General features: G+C 41.5%; 2 protein-coding genes across 6 annotated transcripts in view; one reads left to right on the top strand and one right to left on the bottom strand.

Moving 5' to 3' along the window:
* LOC105005181 (24-hydroxycholesterol 7-alpha-hydroxylase) overlaps positions 1-13392 on the bottom strand; it is a 103021-nt gene extending 89629 nt beyond the window's left edge. For both annotated transcript variants that reach the window (XM_010863073.1, XM_010863075.1), the window contains exons 1-3: positions 12945-13392; positions 3598-3733; positions 1031-1205 (exon numbers count right to left, since the gene is read on the bottom strand). In XM_010863073.1, coding sequence (XP_010861375.1) covers positions 1031-1205; positions 3598-3733; positions 12945-13121 — 488 coding nt within the window. In that variant the 5' untranslated portion in view covers positions 13122-13392. The remainder of the gene's footprint in view (positions 1-1030; positions 1206-3597; positions 3734-12944) is intronic.
* A 120-nt stretch (positions 13393-13512) lies between these two features.
* SLC25A27 (solute carrier family 25, member 27) overlaps positions 13513-17474 on the top strand; it is a 27100-nt gene continuing 23138 nt past the window's right edge. For all 4 annotated transcript variants that reach the window (XR_827293.1, XM_010863071.1, XM_010863070.1 and 1 more), the window contains exons 1-2: positions 13513-13838; positions 16381-16572. Coding sequence is in view for 3 of the 4 variants with exons in the window: in XM_010863071.1 (XP_010861373.1) it covers positions 13733-13838; positions 16381-16572 (298 nt within the window). In the remaining variant the exon portion in view is untranslated. The remainder of the gene's footprint in view (positions 13839-16380; positions 16573-17474) is intronic.

The raw sequence follows: 17474 nt of genomic DNA, 5'->3' as shown, positions 1-17474 counted from the left end.
TTTGTTGTATATATTAGGCATGTCAAAAGTTTGGTTGGTTGGTTGTTTTCATTTTTTTTTTCTGTCTCTATTTCTAGACTTCTAACAAAATGTTAAATGTTGTTGTGCTTTACGAGTCTGAACAGTTGAATCCTGCCTCCAGTATCAGGGCATCCCCCTGAGATGGAAAAGTGCCTCACTGGTAACTTCAATTTACCAAATCTCCCTGCATGTGGCGGGGATTTTTCACATGGCTCCCATGCTCAGCCCTGACATTTGTCAGAAAGCTCCAGAACATAACTGAGCGCTACCTGGCTCCCCATACTGTCCTTTCCTGTCTCACTGTCTCAGCATCTCTGCTCTCAGAGGACTCTGGGCTCAGTCCTGAGGCCCATGGTGGGTTTGGCTCAGCCACCTTGTGAAGTCTCACAAACATCTCCTGGAACCTTGTCCTCTACTTTGCAATCCTCTCCTCTCTCCTCTCCTCTCAATGTCCTCTTGTTCTAATAATCACAAATTGCACTGAATGCTTTATCAAAATTCTGATGGATACATGACAATTATATGAAGGAAACTCATGTAGAACATACAGAATTGTAAGGAATGACTAAGATGAAATTATTATATATGCCTGCTAAGTTGCTTCAGTTGTATCTAACTCTTTGTGACCCCATGGACTGTAGCCTGCCAGGCTCCTCTGTCCATGGGATTCTCCAGGCAAGAATACTGGAGTGGGTTGCCATGCCCCACTCCAGGGGATCTTCCCAACCCAGGGATTGAACCCATCTCTTACATCTCCTGCACTGGCAGGCAGGTTCTTTACCACTAGCGCCGCCTAGGATCTATTGATTTGTTTGCTTAACTTCAAATTGAAGTACTAAATGAAAACTGCCCATTAATTAGAATTTAAAAGATCAACAGAATGTTTTAATTGCTTAGTAAGGTAGATTTCATAATCCACCACATAGTATTTCAGGTCCAACATACAGGCTTCAAACTTTCTTACTCCAAAAAAAGAAAACAAAACAAAAATAACAAGGCACTGATTTACCTCATAAACTTGTTCAGGTCTGTGGTCCCGTGAGTACCTAAATTCTGCAACTGTTCCTGTAATTCTTCAGTCAATTGTCCAGTGAATTTGTATAGGTTGAAAATCCCCATTTTCCCTTTCACCGTGATATAAAGTTTCTCGTGCAGTTTTAAAAAGATATTCTTTGCGATGGATGCTATAAACAGAGAAAACACTTTTCAAAAGAAGCAACCCCTTCTTAAAGTAAACAGTCAATATGTCTTGATCAGCAGGAACTAGAGCCAAAGGTGAAGAGTCAACATAGACTGTGAGATGGTGAAAGCCTTAACAAAGTTTGCAAGACCTTCTACCCTCTTTCCAGCTCTCCAATGGTATTTCCAGTGTCTTCGCCCTCCAAATATATATTCCGGGTAAAAGACACTCTGTTTTACATCTCACCATCTTCATGAGCTGTTCTATCTGCTCTGAATGTTATCTATTTTTGACAACAACCCTCTCTTCCCTTACACACCTATAAGATATACATCTCTCCTTCTGACTTCTTTTCTCCTTTAAGTATCTTCAATATTGTCTCCACCAGCAGGATCTTCCTAACTCCATGAATAGCTTTGGCCCCACTGTTTCCCACCCCCCCTTTTTTTTTTAGACTTTTTTTTTTAAGGTGGATCATTTTTAGTCTCTATTGAATTTATTACAATATTGTTTTTGCTTTATGTTTTGGTTTTTTGGCCATGAGGCATGTGGGATATTAGCATCCAGACCAGGAATCAAACCTGCATCCCTTTGATTGGAAGGTGAACGCTTAACCACTGGACGACCAGGGAATTCCCCACACTGTTCCATCATTCCCTTTATCTCAGTGTTCATGCTCCTTTCATGACACACCTGGTCTGGTCTGGGTGTTAAAGAGTATGAATTTTTGAACTCATTATTCCTTTATATTTTTCTTTAATCCTCTTTAATTATCTTTGAAATAAGTTTTTTAAAAACTAATTTTTAATTTTATATTTCATCATCCTATTATATGTAGGTTACATTTCACATAAATTAATGAAAAATAATTTGTAGATTTCTTGACTATGTATCATCTCTGTGGTAGGGGTATATTTAAAAGGAATGAGAAGCTGGCTCATGAGTAAATATTAAGACATTTTATCTGTTAAATAGAAATATTTAAATACGAAAGTCCCCCGGGGGGGCAGAGCTGAAAAAAAAAATGTGATCATTTCAATATACCTCTGATACGTAAGTTGGTATTATTTTTATGAAGGAATATGTGAATTTACAGATCAAGAATCTTCCAAGTATTTATATTTCTTTGATCTGGAATGCCACAGTCAAGAAGCATTAAAGTCAAAAATGTTATCAACATGTTGTGATTTTTCATGCAAGCAACAAAAATTAATAATCATGCTATTGATCTAACAGCCTTGAAAACAAACTTTCATGTCTTAATGGCAAGAAATGCATAAAAGAAGCTATAGGAAAAGGAACCTAAGGAAGAAGCAAAAAAAGGAAGCCAAGGGAAAGAAAGATGTTAGAAGCAAGAACAGGCATTGTGAAAGCAGAGAAAAGAACCAGGTGTGAAATGAACCAGCTCTGTATTCCTGGGAAGACAAATGGCCTTAGCATGCATGTTCACATCCTTGGGAGAAATAAAGGCAGACAGTCACACTGAAAGTATGCTGATTGAGTCCAGCAGTCTCTGAGGATGAAGAAAGAAAGGGCACCAATTATATGAAGCCAAGCCCCACTCACCTTAATAACCCTGTGGACTATGTCAGGAAATGCCACAGTAAAGAGCTTACTGGGGCTTCCTTGGTGGACCAGGGGTTAAGAATCTGCCTTCCAATGCAGGGGATGTGGGTTTGATCCCTGGTCAGGGAACTAAGATCCCTCATACTGTGGGGTAACTAAAGGCACACACTGCAACTAGGGAGCCGATGGCACAAAGAGGTCTCCTGCCCTGCAACAAAAGACAGAGCACAGCCAAAATAAAGGAGCGGGGCTTACTCAGTGGTGCAGCATGAGATCAAACAAAGAGCAATAGCCTGTAAAATATATGCACAGCAGCATAACAGAGTCAGTGACATCTTGGGGGCTGTTAACAGGATATGAATTCCAATATTTTCCCAAGTAAACGTGAGGTGACCTTATCTTTTACATGCCTTGTGGAGATCCTAATGTTTGACACTACAAATAATTCATTTTTAGGGCTTGGTTCAGACAGTAAAGAATCCACCTGCAATGCAGGAGACCTGCCTTTGACCCCTGGGATGGGAAGATTCTCCTGGAGAAGGGAATGGCTACCACTTCAATATTCTTGCCTGGAAAAACCCATGCACAGAGGAGCCTGGCAGGCTACAGTCCATGAGGCCACAAAGAATTGACACAACTGAGCAACTAAGCACACAATTTGTTTTTCAAAGGCCAAACTCATCACAAACTCTTTTCTATCCCTACTCTAAAGAATAAAATAGTGGGTCTGCCTCATTTTTGATAGAGGAGTGAAGATGTGCTTGTTACCTAGAACTGCCCTTGGGATTCCATGTTGTATTTCAAATGGCCTATCTGAAAATACTGTTTACCTGTATGATAGACGGGATTTTGCACTGCTAGTTCAAAATTTATTTCTTTGGATTTTAGAAACACATTAATTCCCTCTTCTTCAGTAACAAAGGTCATTCGGGTGCCCATAACAATGACTGTAAATACTGGTCCATACTGAAAGAAAACACATAAGTAGAGATCAGATTAGTAAGCATTTCTAATAGATAAGTTACTGGACATGGATTATGCTTAAGACAGAGTTCCTCAAGAACCCCGACACTGAAATTACAGTCAAGATAAAAACTATTAAGATTATGTATAATGTATGTGTGCTCAGTCGCATCCAACACTTTGCGACCCCATGGACTATAACCTGCCAGGCTCCTCTGTCCACGGAATTTTCCAGGCAAGAATACTGGAGTGGCTTTCCATTTCCTAGTAATTAGTTATAAATTTTGATTGATGGAGTGAAATTTAATTATATAAATCCTAATTTATTCTGTCATAATATTTAACCTTCCTTTTGATCGTATTTTTATTTGTTTGCACCTTCCATTCTGGCAGTAGGAAATAATACTCAGAAATAATTGTTAGAAATTAGGTTAAACACTGTGATATTCCAACACTGTTTTCAAGATACCTGGAGGGTTATAAGCAACCTATGGCTGAACTTTGTTCAAGAAAAAGATAAACTGCTGACTGATTTCATTGTCAATCTCTGGCCACTCAACAATGTCTACAGTAGAAAGTTCTGTAGTGTTCACTTTCTCCCTTTCCAAAATGACTCACCTGTTCACCCTGCCCAACCCTCTCCATTATGAGTGTTCCTGTAACTCACTGGGGAAAAATGAGCACTCTCAGCTTCTCACCACCAGGGCAAAGAATTGTACCCATTTGTACTCATTCTCCATGCTTCCCCTCAAGTCAACAGATGGAGGGTCCTGCCCCTGGGAAATGCCCACTCTCCTTCACTTGTGATATGGAGCCCACAGTCTCTTTGTTCTTCATGGATACCTTCTCTCTCATACACCATCAGTTGCACCTTTTCTATCAGATCACTCCTGTTGCTGCTGCTGCTGCTGCTGCTTCTAAGTCGCTTCAGTCGTGTCTGACTCTGTGCGACCCCACAGACGGCAGCCCACCAGGCTCCCACGTCCCTGGGATTCTCTAGGCAAGAACACTGGAGTGGGTTGCCATTTCCTTCTCCAATGCATGAAAGTGAAAAAGTCAAAGTGAAGTCACTCAGTCGTGTCCGACTCTTTGTGACCCCATGGACTGCAGCCTACCAGGCTCCTCCGTCCATGGGATTCTCCAGGCAAGAGTACTGGAGTGGGGTGCCATTGCCTTCTCCCCAGATCACTCCTAGGAGCCTACAAACATCCTCTAGTGCAGAGTTTGGCTTCAGGGAGTCCACAACTTTACTGGGAGAAAAAGATATTATTTTCACTGGCCTCTAATTATAATTTAACATTTTCTTCAATTATGAATGGAGGCAATAAACCACAATCTTCCCCACAACTCTAACCTCAAAAGAGCTTACTGTTCCAATTGTACTTTTTTAGATTTGGTGTCTATTTGGCATCCATTCATCACAGGGTCAATTACATTAGCTACATTTTCTTTTTTCTTTTTCTATTCAAATGACGACTCTTAAATTCTCTTGAATGTTCTCTAGAATACATTTAAATAACCAGAGGTAAAATACAAAGGGTTGATTAAGATGTATTTTTATTTTCTTAGAATACTCAAAATGAACACATTTAAACACAAACCAATCTCATATTTCAAAAGAAAAGTACAGGCAGCACAAATGGAGGAGAAGAGGAACCATTACATTAAGAATATTTTAATTGTTTTTAAGCCATACAAGTCTTTCAAATTCCACTAACAAAAAAGTATTTTATAGCTTCTATCCAAAATTTACAGAAGTCCCAAATTGATACGATTCTTTTGTCTTCTTGAGCTATATTTTCTTATTCATGATGTTCAGTTTTGGAGGCCTCACGATGTTGTTGTTGAGTTGCTAAGTCAAGTCCAACTCTTTTGCGATTCCATGGTCTGTATGTAGCCTGCCAGGCTCCTCTGTCCATAGGACTCCCCAGGCAAGAATACTGTAGTGGGTAGCCATTTCTTTCTCCAGGGGATCTTCCCGACCCAGGGATCGAACTGGCAGGCAGATTCCTTACCACTGAACCACCAGGGAAGCCCAGTGGCCTCACTACTGGGTAGAAATGGCTCTCTCAGAGCTAGCTGATAATTAGAGAGAGCAAAGGATTCAGCCAACCAGGAACATACCTTTCATATGGAAGTCAACCCATCTTGAGTCTATATCACCAACCCCTTCCTGGTCTAACTCTGACACAGCCAAGCCAGTATGATCCCTGCCCTAAATCATCCCAGAAAAAGTCACTGGGCATCTGGAGACCAACCCTAGAGCTCAAAGCCCCAAGAAACTCTTCAGAGTCGTCAGTCCTAAACTGTCTACCCTGCTTTGCCTTGCTTTTCAGAGGAAACTCCAACAAATGCTGTGCATGGGGCTTTTTCTGTTCCATCTTCTGCATCTTGACTGACAGAGTTCTTTCTGCTGTGGCCTTGCCTAGCACACAGTGACCCTTGCCTTGGACCCATGAGTTTTATAACCTTCTTCCTTCAAAGGCTCATTCTCATTTCCTCCTGTGGCCACACTGACTTTCCCGGACCACATTCAACATGTATATTTTTGGAACCACCACCCATACTTTTATATCCCATTATAGTAAATTGATGCTTTCAAATTGTGGTGCTGCAGAAGACTCTTAAGAGTCCCTTGGACAGAAAGGGGGTCAAGCCAGTCAATTCTTAAGGAAATCAACCCTGAATAGTCATTAGAAGGACTGAATCTGAAGCTGAAGCATCAATACTTTGGCCATCTGATACAAAGAGACAACTCTTTGGAAAAGACCCTGATGCTGGGAAAGACTGAGGGCGGGAGGAGAACGGGGCAACAGAGGATGAGATGGTTGGCTGGCATCACTGACTCAATGGACACGAGTTTGAGCAAACTCTGGGAGGTAGTGAAGGACAGGGAAGCCTGGCATGCTGCAATTCGTGAGGTGGCAAAGTGTCGGACATGAGTTGGTGACTGAACAACAACAGTTATTATGAATATCTCAAAGTACCGTCAGGCTCATAGTACTTCAATATGAGTCATTTCCAGATCTGCATGGCATGTGATCATTCCTGGAACACACTGTTGGATGCTATTAGGCAATTATGGGCCTAATAGCTGATACCCCAAAATAGTGAAGCCTCATATTTTTCCATTAGTGATGCAGACATCTACGTTGCTTCCCAGGTTCCCTACCTTCAGTGGTTTATTACTGAACACTTAGAAGAAGATGAATCATTTTCATTGTTGAAGGTTTGCTCAAGTGAGAATTCTTAAGTTTCCATCAGGAAAGTGGCCTTTGGCAACATGTACAGGCACTCTGGCCACATTATAGGTAATATTGTCCATCTCACTTGATAGTAAGTCCAAGTTCTAGTTTCTCAAGCCTAACTTTTTAGAGTCACCTCGGACCCTTTTCATTCCTTCACACACCACGTTCCATTCACCAGGAAATCCTGCTGCTTCCACCTTTAAGAGAGATCCAGTCACTTCTCCAACTTCCACTGCTATCACCATGGTACAAGCCAGCAGGGTCTCAAGCGTGAATTCTTACCAAAACCTTCAAATCATCTTTTTTCTTTTAGTTTTATGTTTTTATTTTTAACGGAGTGCCCAAAGTGACCGCTTAAAATTTAAATCAGATCACATTACTCCTCTGCTCAAAACACAAATTTTCCCACTTCACTCTAAGTTACAATGTTCTCTTAATAATCTGTAATAACCTATATGGGAAAAGAATTTGAAGAAGAATGAATATATGAACATGTATAACTGAATAACTCTGCTGTACATCTGAAACTAACACAACATCGACTATACCCTAATGTGTGCGTGCATACTTAATTGCTTCAGTCTTGTTCGACTCTTTGCGACCCTACAGACCATAGCCCACCAGACTCCTCTGTCCATGGGATTTCCCAGGTAAGAATACTGGAGTAGGTTGCCATGCCCTCCTCCAGGGGATCTTCCTGACCCAGGGATCAGGGTGTCTTAAGTCTTAAGTCTCCTGTACTGGGAGGTAGGTTCTTTCTTTACCACTAGCGCCACCTGGGAAACCCCATAATCTAATCTAAAATAAAAATTAAATTTAAAAAATACACTGATATTTTGATCTGATCAGTTACTCCACAGATATACTGGCACACATAGAAATGACATTTGTTGCTACATTATTTATAATAGTGAAATATGGAAAACAAACCATGTCAATCATTAGATGACTATCTAAGTGAACTATGACTCAAGGAATATTCTGCAGCTTTTAAAACAAATGCAGATGCTTTTGTGTCTGTGTAGGATGAAAGAAAAGAGGGGTAGATTACAAAAATCATATTTTTAAAGGCATCAGAGAGTTGGGGAAATAATAAGATCTAAATGGACTAAAACTCCTCCAAGAATAGGAGTGAACTGATTTAGTGACTAGGTCACTATTTCCCTGGTAGCATCTGTGAATTCTGGGTATGGACCAGGTCAGGTCTGAAATAGGCACATTTGAAAAACCTACAGGTAGTAAGAAATTTAATGCTGCAACATTGAACACTTTTTCCCGAATATTAGGAAAAAGACAAGCTTATCTATGTATACCATTTTTATTCAACGATATATTAGAAGTTTCTCTTTATGTTGGAGAAGGGAACGGCTACCCACTCCAGTATTCTGGCCTGGAGAATTCCAGGGACTGTATAGTCCATGGGGTCGCAAAGAGTTGGACACGACTGAGCGACTTTCACTTCACTTCACTTCTCTTTATGTAAGAAAAAGAAATAAAAGGCATAAAGATCAGAATACGGGAAATAAACTTATCTGTTTGTAGGATATATTGTGTATGTCTAAAAATCCTAGGAAATCTACCAAATAACTACTGGAATAATAAGTGAATTTGGCAAGATAAGAGAATACAAAACAAAAACAATTATATCTTTTATGTGCCAGAGTGACATCACTGGAAAACAAAAGTGGAAACAATTTATGGACTTCCCTGGGCATCCAGTGGTTAACACTCTGCACTTCTAAGGCAGGGGGTGCAGGTTTGATCCCTGATCAGGGAACTAAGATCCCCATATGCCTGCTATGCAGTGCAGCCAAGGGGAATAAAAAGTGAAAACAATTTCTGCAATATCCTCAAGGTATCTACAATAGCCTCAAGAATATTAAATAGTTCAGAAAAATAATTAACAATCACAGGCAAGACTCCCATCATTAGAAACTACAGAATATGCCTAAAAAAGTTATATAACAAATGGGAGATACGGCAGTTATAGAAGACAATAGCATTAAAAAGTCAATTTTTCTGTAGACTTAACAAACTTCCAATTATATTTCCATCAGTTTTTATTACTGATATTGCCAAGCCAATTTAAAAATTTATATTAAAATGCAAATAATCTTAAATGCATTTTCATACTGTTCATGGGGTTCTCAAGGCAAGAATACTGAAGTGGGTTACCATTCCTTTCTCCAACAGACCACGTTTTGTTTTTTGTTTTTTTCTTTTTTTTTTTTAATTTTATTTTTAAACTTTACAATATTGTATTGGTTTTGCCAAATATTGAAATGAATCCGCCACAGGTATACATGTGTTCCCCATCCTGAACCCTCCTCCCTCCTCCCTCCCCATACCATCCCTCTGGGTCGTCCCAGTGCAGCAGCCCCAAGCATCCAGTGTCGTGCATCGAACCTGGACTGGCGACTCATTTCATACATGATATTATACATGTTTCAATGTCATTCTCCCACGTTTTGTAAGAACTGTCCACCATGACCCGTCCATCCTGGGTGGCCCTACATGGCATGCATGGCTCATAGTTTCATTGAGTTAGACAAGGCTGTGATCCAAGTGATCAGTTGGGTTAGTTTTCTGTAATTGTAGTTTCCATTCTGTCTGCCATTTGATGGATAAGGAAAAGAGCCTTTGGAAGCTTTCTGATAGGAGAAACTGGCTGCTGGGGAATCTGGGTCTTGCTCTGGTGGGCAGGGCCATGCTCAGTAAATCTTTAATCCAATTGTCTGTTGATGGGTGGGGCTGTGTTCCCTCCCAATTGTTTGGCCTAAAGCCAAACTATGGTAGGGTTAATGCTGGTAATGGCGACCTCCTTCAAAAGGACTTATGCCAGACTACAGAATTCAGTGTCCCTGACTCCATGGCAGGCCACTGTCAACTCACGCCTCTGCTGGTGACTCCTGGACACATACAGACACTGGTTCAGTCTCTTGTGAGGTCACTGCTCCTTTCTCCTGGGTCCAGGTGTGCACAAGGTTTTGTTCATGCTGTCCAAGAGTATGTTTCCCTAGTCCTATGGAAGTTTGGTAATCAAATCCCTCTGGCCTCCAAAGTCAAATTCCCTGAGGGTTCTCAGTCCCTCTCCAGATCCCCAGATGCTGGAAAACCTGTTGTGGGCCCTAGAACTTTCACAACAGTGTGAGAACTTCTTTGACATAACGGTTCTCCAGTTTGTGGGTCGTCTGCTCAGTGGCTCTATGGTGGGACACACACGCAGAGCCTCCCACGTCTGCTGCAGCCTAAGCCCCTATCCCTGCAGCAGGCCACTGCTGACCCATGCCTCCACAGGAGACACCCAAATACTCAAAGGCAAGTCTGGCTCAGTCTCTTGTGGGGTCCCTGCATCCTGGTGCCCACAAGGTTTTGTTTGAGCCACAGTTAGAACTGGTCATGGAACACCAACCGGTTCCAAATTGGGCAAGGAGTACATCAAGGCTGCATATTGTCACCTTGCTTATTTAACTTATATGCAGAGTACATCATGTGAAATGCCCAACTGGATGAAGCACAAGTTGGAATCAAGATTGCCGGGAGAAATATCAATAACCTCAGATATGCAGATGACACCCCCCTTATGGCAGAAAGCAAAGAGGAACTAAAGAGCCTCTTGATGAAAGTGAAAGAGGAGAGTGAAAAAGCTGGCTTAAAACTCAACCTTCAAAAAACGAAGATCATGGCATCTGGTCCCATCACTTCATGGCAAATAGATGGGGGAACAATGTAAACAGTGACAGACTTTATTTTTCTGGGCTCCAAAATCATTGCAGATGGTGACTGCACCCATGAGATTAAAAGACGCTTAGTCCTTGGAAGAAAAGCTGTGACAAACCTAGACAGCATATTAAAAAGCAGAGACATTACTTTGCCGACAAAGGTCCGTCTAGTCAAAGCTATGGTTTTTCCAGTAGTCATGTACAGATGTGAGAGTTGGACCATAAAAAAAGCTGAGCACCCAAGAATTGATGCCTTTGAACTGTGGTGTTGGAGAAGACTCTTGAGAGTCCCTTGGACTGCAAGGAGATCCAACCAGTCCATCCTAAAGGAAATCAGTCCTGAATATTCACTGGAAGGACTGATGCTGAAGCTGAAATTCCAATACTTTGGCCACCTGATGCAAAGAACTGACTCATTGGAAAAGACCCTGATGCTGGGAAAGATTAAAGGCGGGAAGAGAAGGGGACCACAGAGGATGAGACGGTTGGATGGCATCACTGACTCCATGGACATGAGTTTGAGCAAGCTCCGGGAGTTGGTGATGGACAGGGAAGCCTGGCACACTGCAGTCCACGGGGTCGCAAAGAATCGGACACCACTGAGTGACTGAACTGAACTGAACTGAATCTTGAATGCCACATCAATGCCAAAATATTCAAAGAATTTTCACTACTTGTTTTAAAGATTTACTATAACTGTATTAGTTTTTATTTATTTACTGTATTTATTTACTGTATTAGTGTTAACAAAGGAGTGGGCATTTAATCAACGGAATAGGATAGAAAGGCTAGACATAGATCTACACATATATATCAATTAATCTTTGAAATGCTGCAAAAGGCAATTCAGTGAGGAGAGGAAAGTCCTTCAAGAAATGATACTGAAACAACTGGACATGGAGACGGGAAAAAAGTAAAACTCATCCCTTCTGTACACGTTACAAAAAAATTAACTCTAAGTGGCTCTAGGACCTAAATGTAAAATAGAAAGCTATAAACCTTTTAGAAGAAAACAGAATAAACTTTGTGACCTTGCTTGGCCTTCTAAGACAAGCTTTCAGAAACATTCCTAAAGATTTATCAAAATCATATATCTAAGGAAGGCTACAGAAGACCAAGATGTATTTATTTAAAAGACAGTATTTTTCATCTATCAAACTACGGTACTTAGTGTGGGCCAGGATATGAGAGTCAGAACTCTCCTACACTCAAAGGAAAAGAAAAAGGATTCTTACATCATTCTTTAATCCTTACATAATCCCTAGGGGCAACACAATAATATAAACAATTTAATGTCCTTTAGGTAGTCTTACATTTAGGTATTTATTCTGATGAGCTGCCCTAGTGGCTCAGAGGTTTAAGCATCTGCCTGCAATGTGGGAGATCTGGGTTCAATCCCTGGGTCGGGAAGATGCCCTGGAGAAGGAAATGGCAACCCACTCCAGTGTTCTTGCCTGAAGAATCCCAGGGACAGAGGAGCCTGGTAGCCTACAGCTCACGGGGTCGCAAAGAGTCCAGCACGACTGAGCTGCTTCACTTTCACTTTCAGATGAAACAATCAAGTAAGTGCAAAAACTACAAACAGTATAAACACACAGGAACATACACACAAGACTATTAATTGAAGTATTGTTTGAAATAAAGGAAAAAGTTAGCAGCAACCTATATACTATTTTTGAAAGATATATTTAAAAGTGATTTTAAAGACAAAAACATGTACAACAATGATTACTAATATCCTTAGTGTGCAGTGAAAATAGACCTCACCATAATCAAATAGCACCAGCTGAAAATACAGTGCCCACTGTATTTGTAAAGACCAAGTTTGCAAGCCACTTTTACAACTGCCTGGTGTTTATCGATTTGGATACTAATTTATTAAGTGTTTTCATAAATCGAAATTAATTATATTACACTTCTGTCTTCCCAATCATTGAATTTAGTAATATATATACACTTTAGATTTTTCATCTATGATGAAGTAACTAGCACTTTTAATTTCTACTTCCAAAAAGGCACTGACAAGCTGTCTTGTATTTCACAACTCATAAAAACCTATTTCTTTAGAAAAATCTTGCATAAGGCAGTTGTTGTTAGTTAACTTACTTATAAATGGCTAGATCGTTTAACTGTGGGCAGTAGGTAGGTTCCCCACGTTCTAACACTGCATTTGAGATGTAACGAAAGAAAATAAAAAAGAATACATTATCTCTTCCGGAAACCCTATGTGCTCAGGCCACATACCTTGATTCTTGCTTTCTCTATAAATTCTAGAGGGGTTTTTCCAAACTCAAATCCAGCTCCAATCCAAGGAATCCAGCCCCTTATGCACGGGGGTCTACGCAAGTTCTTCCACTGAAGAAAGAATAAAACAGCAACACAACCTAAGATTATAATCACTGTTGGGGAAATGAATTCCATGTTTTTGTCTAGCACCTTCCTGAGTCAGAGAAGGGAAAAGTCTTGCTTCTTCGCCCTGGAACAGGGCACTCACTCGACCTCCCAACTTTTCCGCTGTGACTTTTGCAGCTTGGTCGACTTCTTAACTGTAGCCTCTTTTCCCCGCCCCAATTTTTAGGTAACTTTTGCAACATCTCTTCCTACCACGTACACGTCTTTTTCAAGTCCTGACTATCCCGGACAGAATGCGGGGGTTGGTTCCAGCTGGGGCGAGAGCAGAGGGTGGAGGCAGGAGCCCTGCTACCATGGAGACCGGGGGAGTGGTTCAGGGCAGCTGGCTTGAGGCCAATCAGAGAACTCAGCTGAAGGGGCGGAGCCACGCGGACTACATTTCCCAGAAGCCTCGGGGGCTTCGAGCTGTTTTCCGCTCCCCATCCACTGGGCTGTTCCAGCCTGGGGCTGCCAGGGAGGCTGCGGGTTCGTTGGGCCCGCCTGGCCGAGCCAAGCTAGAGAAATGATCCCCGCCTCGCTGCGTGTCGCTTGAGAAGGGGCCGCCCTGGCCGGGTGGCAGGCCAGCCGCGGCGCGGGACGCGGGCCAGAAGGGGCGTATCGTCGTCCCGTGCTGCTGCTGAATGTCGACTCCAGACGATGCGGAGAGGCTCTCGCCGCTCGCCCAGAGATGGCCCCGCGCGTGCAAGTTCCTCCTGTCGGGCTGCGCGGCCACCGTGGCCGAGCTAGGTACCCGGCCGTCCAGCCTGGGCCTCCCCCGCTCGACCTCCAGGGGCCGCCCGAGGGTGGGGGGCCGGGCGGGTGGCTTCGTTTCCGAGTGGATGCAACCCTGTCGGTCCACACCTGTCCTGCGGGCAGATGTGGCGGGGTGGGGGCAAGGCCAGTCTTGGGAGGAGGAGGAGGGAGTGGAGGTCACGAAGGTTTCTTCCTCCCAGTTTTGTCTCCGTCGGATGTGCTGTTGCGCCTGAATGTGTCCTTTTAGAAGCTTCCTGAGCTGTTACTCCTCTATAGCATCATTTCCCCTTTTGTGAGGATGCCCTTTTTAAAACCACAGTCCACTTTCCGTCTTTATTGAGGACATCTCTGTTTATATTCTTACCCAGCCTCACTATATCGTTGTGTTTTGGGTCCAAGTTGTGAACTCAACTTGTGGGACTTAAGTTCTTAACCCATTCCTTACCGAGCATCCATCCACTCGGCATCTGCCTGTTGACCTCTTTGAGCTGAACTCAGCTATACTGTGTATACCTTGCGAGAGTCTGAGAGGTTAATATATAAATGCTAAATCCAAGGCAAGGCATCGATTGATCACGACATTATTATAATGACCACAGTGCAGAAGACTGTGGAGATACAGTTAAAAAGACCCAGCCCTGACCTTCTTACAGGTTGGTGGGGAGACATGCAGAGACAGACAGTTAACATTATGCTACTTATTGTAATGGAGGTGTTATTATAAGGGCAGAGAGGATGAACAATTACATCTGCATGAACAAGTCAGAGGGGCTACTTAGAGCGGAGTTATGATGCTCTTGCAAGAACAGGAGATGCTTCTTGCAGGAATTTTATGAGTATAGTGCCCGTGTTTCCCCTGTGAAGCCTTCCCTGTGCATTTTAACATGACGCTTTCATCTTCTTGCCCGTTAAAAAAAAAGAAAGAAAGAAAAAGCATTAGCTCCAATATGTTATAGTTTGTAAGTGTTCGTTTGCCCTGTTCTAAAATAAGTTTACTTTGTATTTCCAGCAGCGCCAAAACATGATCTCTTTTTTTTGCTCCCAGTGCTCATCCATTCCTGCCCTTTGAACCCTCCTTATTTTTTTCTTTCTGTTCCCCCAAAGCTGAAGAATTATTATACATTGTTTTCACCGAAATACAATTCATCAACTTAAAAAATTTTAAAGCAGATTGCTAAATGATTAGCTATATCCCAGTTTCTTGTTGTTTTTTTTTAAACCCAGTTTCCCCTGTGACCATTGGCTTTTGTAAAGGAAACGTCCTCCTGTTAAAAACTTGTGGAGAATTGTGTGGCGGCGTGGAGTGAGAACCAGGGGAATCAAAATATGAGATAGTTTTGAGTACAAAACGATTTAGGATCAGAACCTGAAGCATTATTTAAGTAACCAGCAAGAAAGTCAAAATTATTTGACGAGGCATAATTATGCTAATATAGAAGTGACTATATCTTAAGATTTTGCAGGCTTCATATGTCAGTAAAGCACTGCTTAAATTCTCTGTATGCACACAACTTGTGTTTTAGGAAAACAATCAGCAAGATAATTAACTTTTCCAAAGACCAGTGGTGCAGATTGAATATTCTCGTGGAAAAGGCACAGCTATGGTTTTGTATCAGGCGGTGGTCACTGGAAAGACATGGAGTGTCACTAATGTTTATGAACTTATCTGAATCATTGTGCATATAAAGTTATGAGCTTGATCTTCCTTATGTGAGCCAGTTAGCTTCACTTGTTTCAAGGCAAAAGGTCTACCTCTAATTCAAGATGTAATCATTAGGAAAAAAATTTCTAGGATAGTTGGTATTTTGTTAAGGAGGTCATGCAGAAAACTCATCAGTGCTGGGGGAAAAACACTCAACACGTACCTTACTTGAAAGAATATTGAGCCTGCCACCCTTGGGTAGAAAAGAAATGATAAAATCTATGATGCATCTTCTATTTTTCAGACAGTCAGGCCAGTGATTCATCTACATGGGAGATCACCCATGAAATGACAGAATTGAGCTTCGTCTGGCATTTATTAAGAACCTGCCATTCAAAAAAAAAAAAAGAACCTGCCGTATTAGTACAGTATTCTAAAAGTCACATTGGCTCTTAATCATGGTTGCAGACCAGGGCACGTCTTAGACTATAGATACCTGAAATTATTCCCACTGGAAAGCAAAAATTGAGGACAAAAGTAGGTTTTAGATGGACATTTAAAGAAAATGTTCTGAAAAGAACCCAAGGCTTGTCACTTTTTGTTTTCCTTATGGCGCTCTGGGACAGTGATTCTCAAGTTTGGGAGTGTGTCAGAATCCACTGATGTCTTAACCCCATCTGCCTACTGAAATTCCATAGGCATGGGGCTAGGAAATAATGTAATTTTTAACAATCTCCCTACTTGATTCTGATGTATTCTGAAATTTGAGAATCACCGATCTTGTGGTGACTAAAATCTGGGTCCTGTGATTTTCTAAAAAAAATTTGGTTCACTTTTCTGAATGTTATGAGTTTCCCCCTCGTTTTGTTTTTTTCTTGTCTTTGTTGTTATCAGCAACCTTTCCCCTCGACCTCACAAAAACTCGACTTCAAATACAAGGAGAAGCTGCCCTTGCTCGGTTGGGAGATGGTGCAACAGAGTCTGCTCCATATAGGGGCATGGTACGCACGGCCCTAGGGATTGTCCAGGAGGAAGGCTTTCTAAAGCTCTGGCAAGGAGTGACACCCGCCATTTACAGACACATAGGTATTTATCTTGATTCTAGCTGGTGAGCTTGTCATGATTTCTGTGTTTGTCTCCTCTGCTTTCCTGTTGAGTTGTGTCCAAAAGCCAGCTAGTTTCCTTCTAATAATGAGATAAATGAATATATAATCTCTTAACCACCAATGCTTATTAAGGAATTATAGCCTCGGGGCTTTATAAATTCATACAAAAGTATTTAGGGATGAACTGTCCCAATGTCATGATATTTTCTAACGCACTCTAAAATAATTGAGGAAAAGAAAAAGCAAGTAAGATGAAAATGTTAGTAATTGATAAATCTCCCTGATAGACATAGAGTATTATTTTTCTCTACTTTGCTGTATGCTTGAAAGGATTCCTAATGAACAGGTTTTTTAAGTTTAAGAAGAAGATGAATCACTACAATTTTTATCAACTTGAGGAACTTTTAAACACAAAATTATTATTATTTTTTTAATATTCTTTGAAACTGAAAATATATTTGAATGCAATGCCAGATCTTACCAGTCTCTGTCCCTTGTGTCCAAGGCCAGGTTGATCTGAAAGACAGCAAGGGTGACTATCTAATCCAACCTTGGCAATAGAGTAAAAGCAGCACAGGTGGTTTTTGCCTCACTTCCCAGGCTACCTATGTGGGCCTTTAGTCACTCTGAAAGGAAAACACTGCCAATGAGAAACTTTTCTGCTCTGCTTCCAGTGGAGCACCACAATGATAGAAGTTATTGAGTTTCTAGCTTGTGGACAGAACATAAACTTGCCTTCAAAAGGAGGAGGGATGGGTATGGCATTTTCCTTCTCTCTGTATATTCTTAATTACTCCTCAAGTATGTAAGGACTTTTGATCAGACAAGTGCCCAGTACTAATATTTACCAGCTTTGAATTTTTAAAGCTTCGGTTTTCCAGA

This window comes from Bison bison, unplaced genomic scaffold, assembly GCF_000754665.1.
Source record: "Bison bison bison isolate TAMUID 2011002044 unplaced genomic scaffold, Bison_UMD1.0 scf7180017864487, whole genome shotgun sequence".
NCBI lineage: Eukaryota > Metazoa > Chordata > Mammalia > Artiodactyla > Bovidae > Bison > Bison bison.
This window is presented reverse-complemented; position numbering and strand designations above follow the sequence as displayed.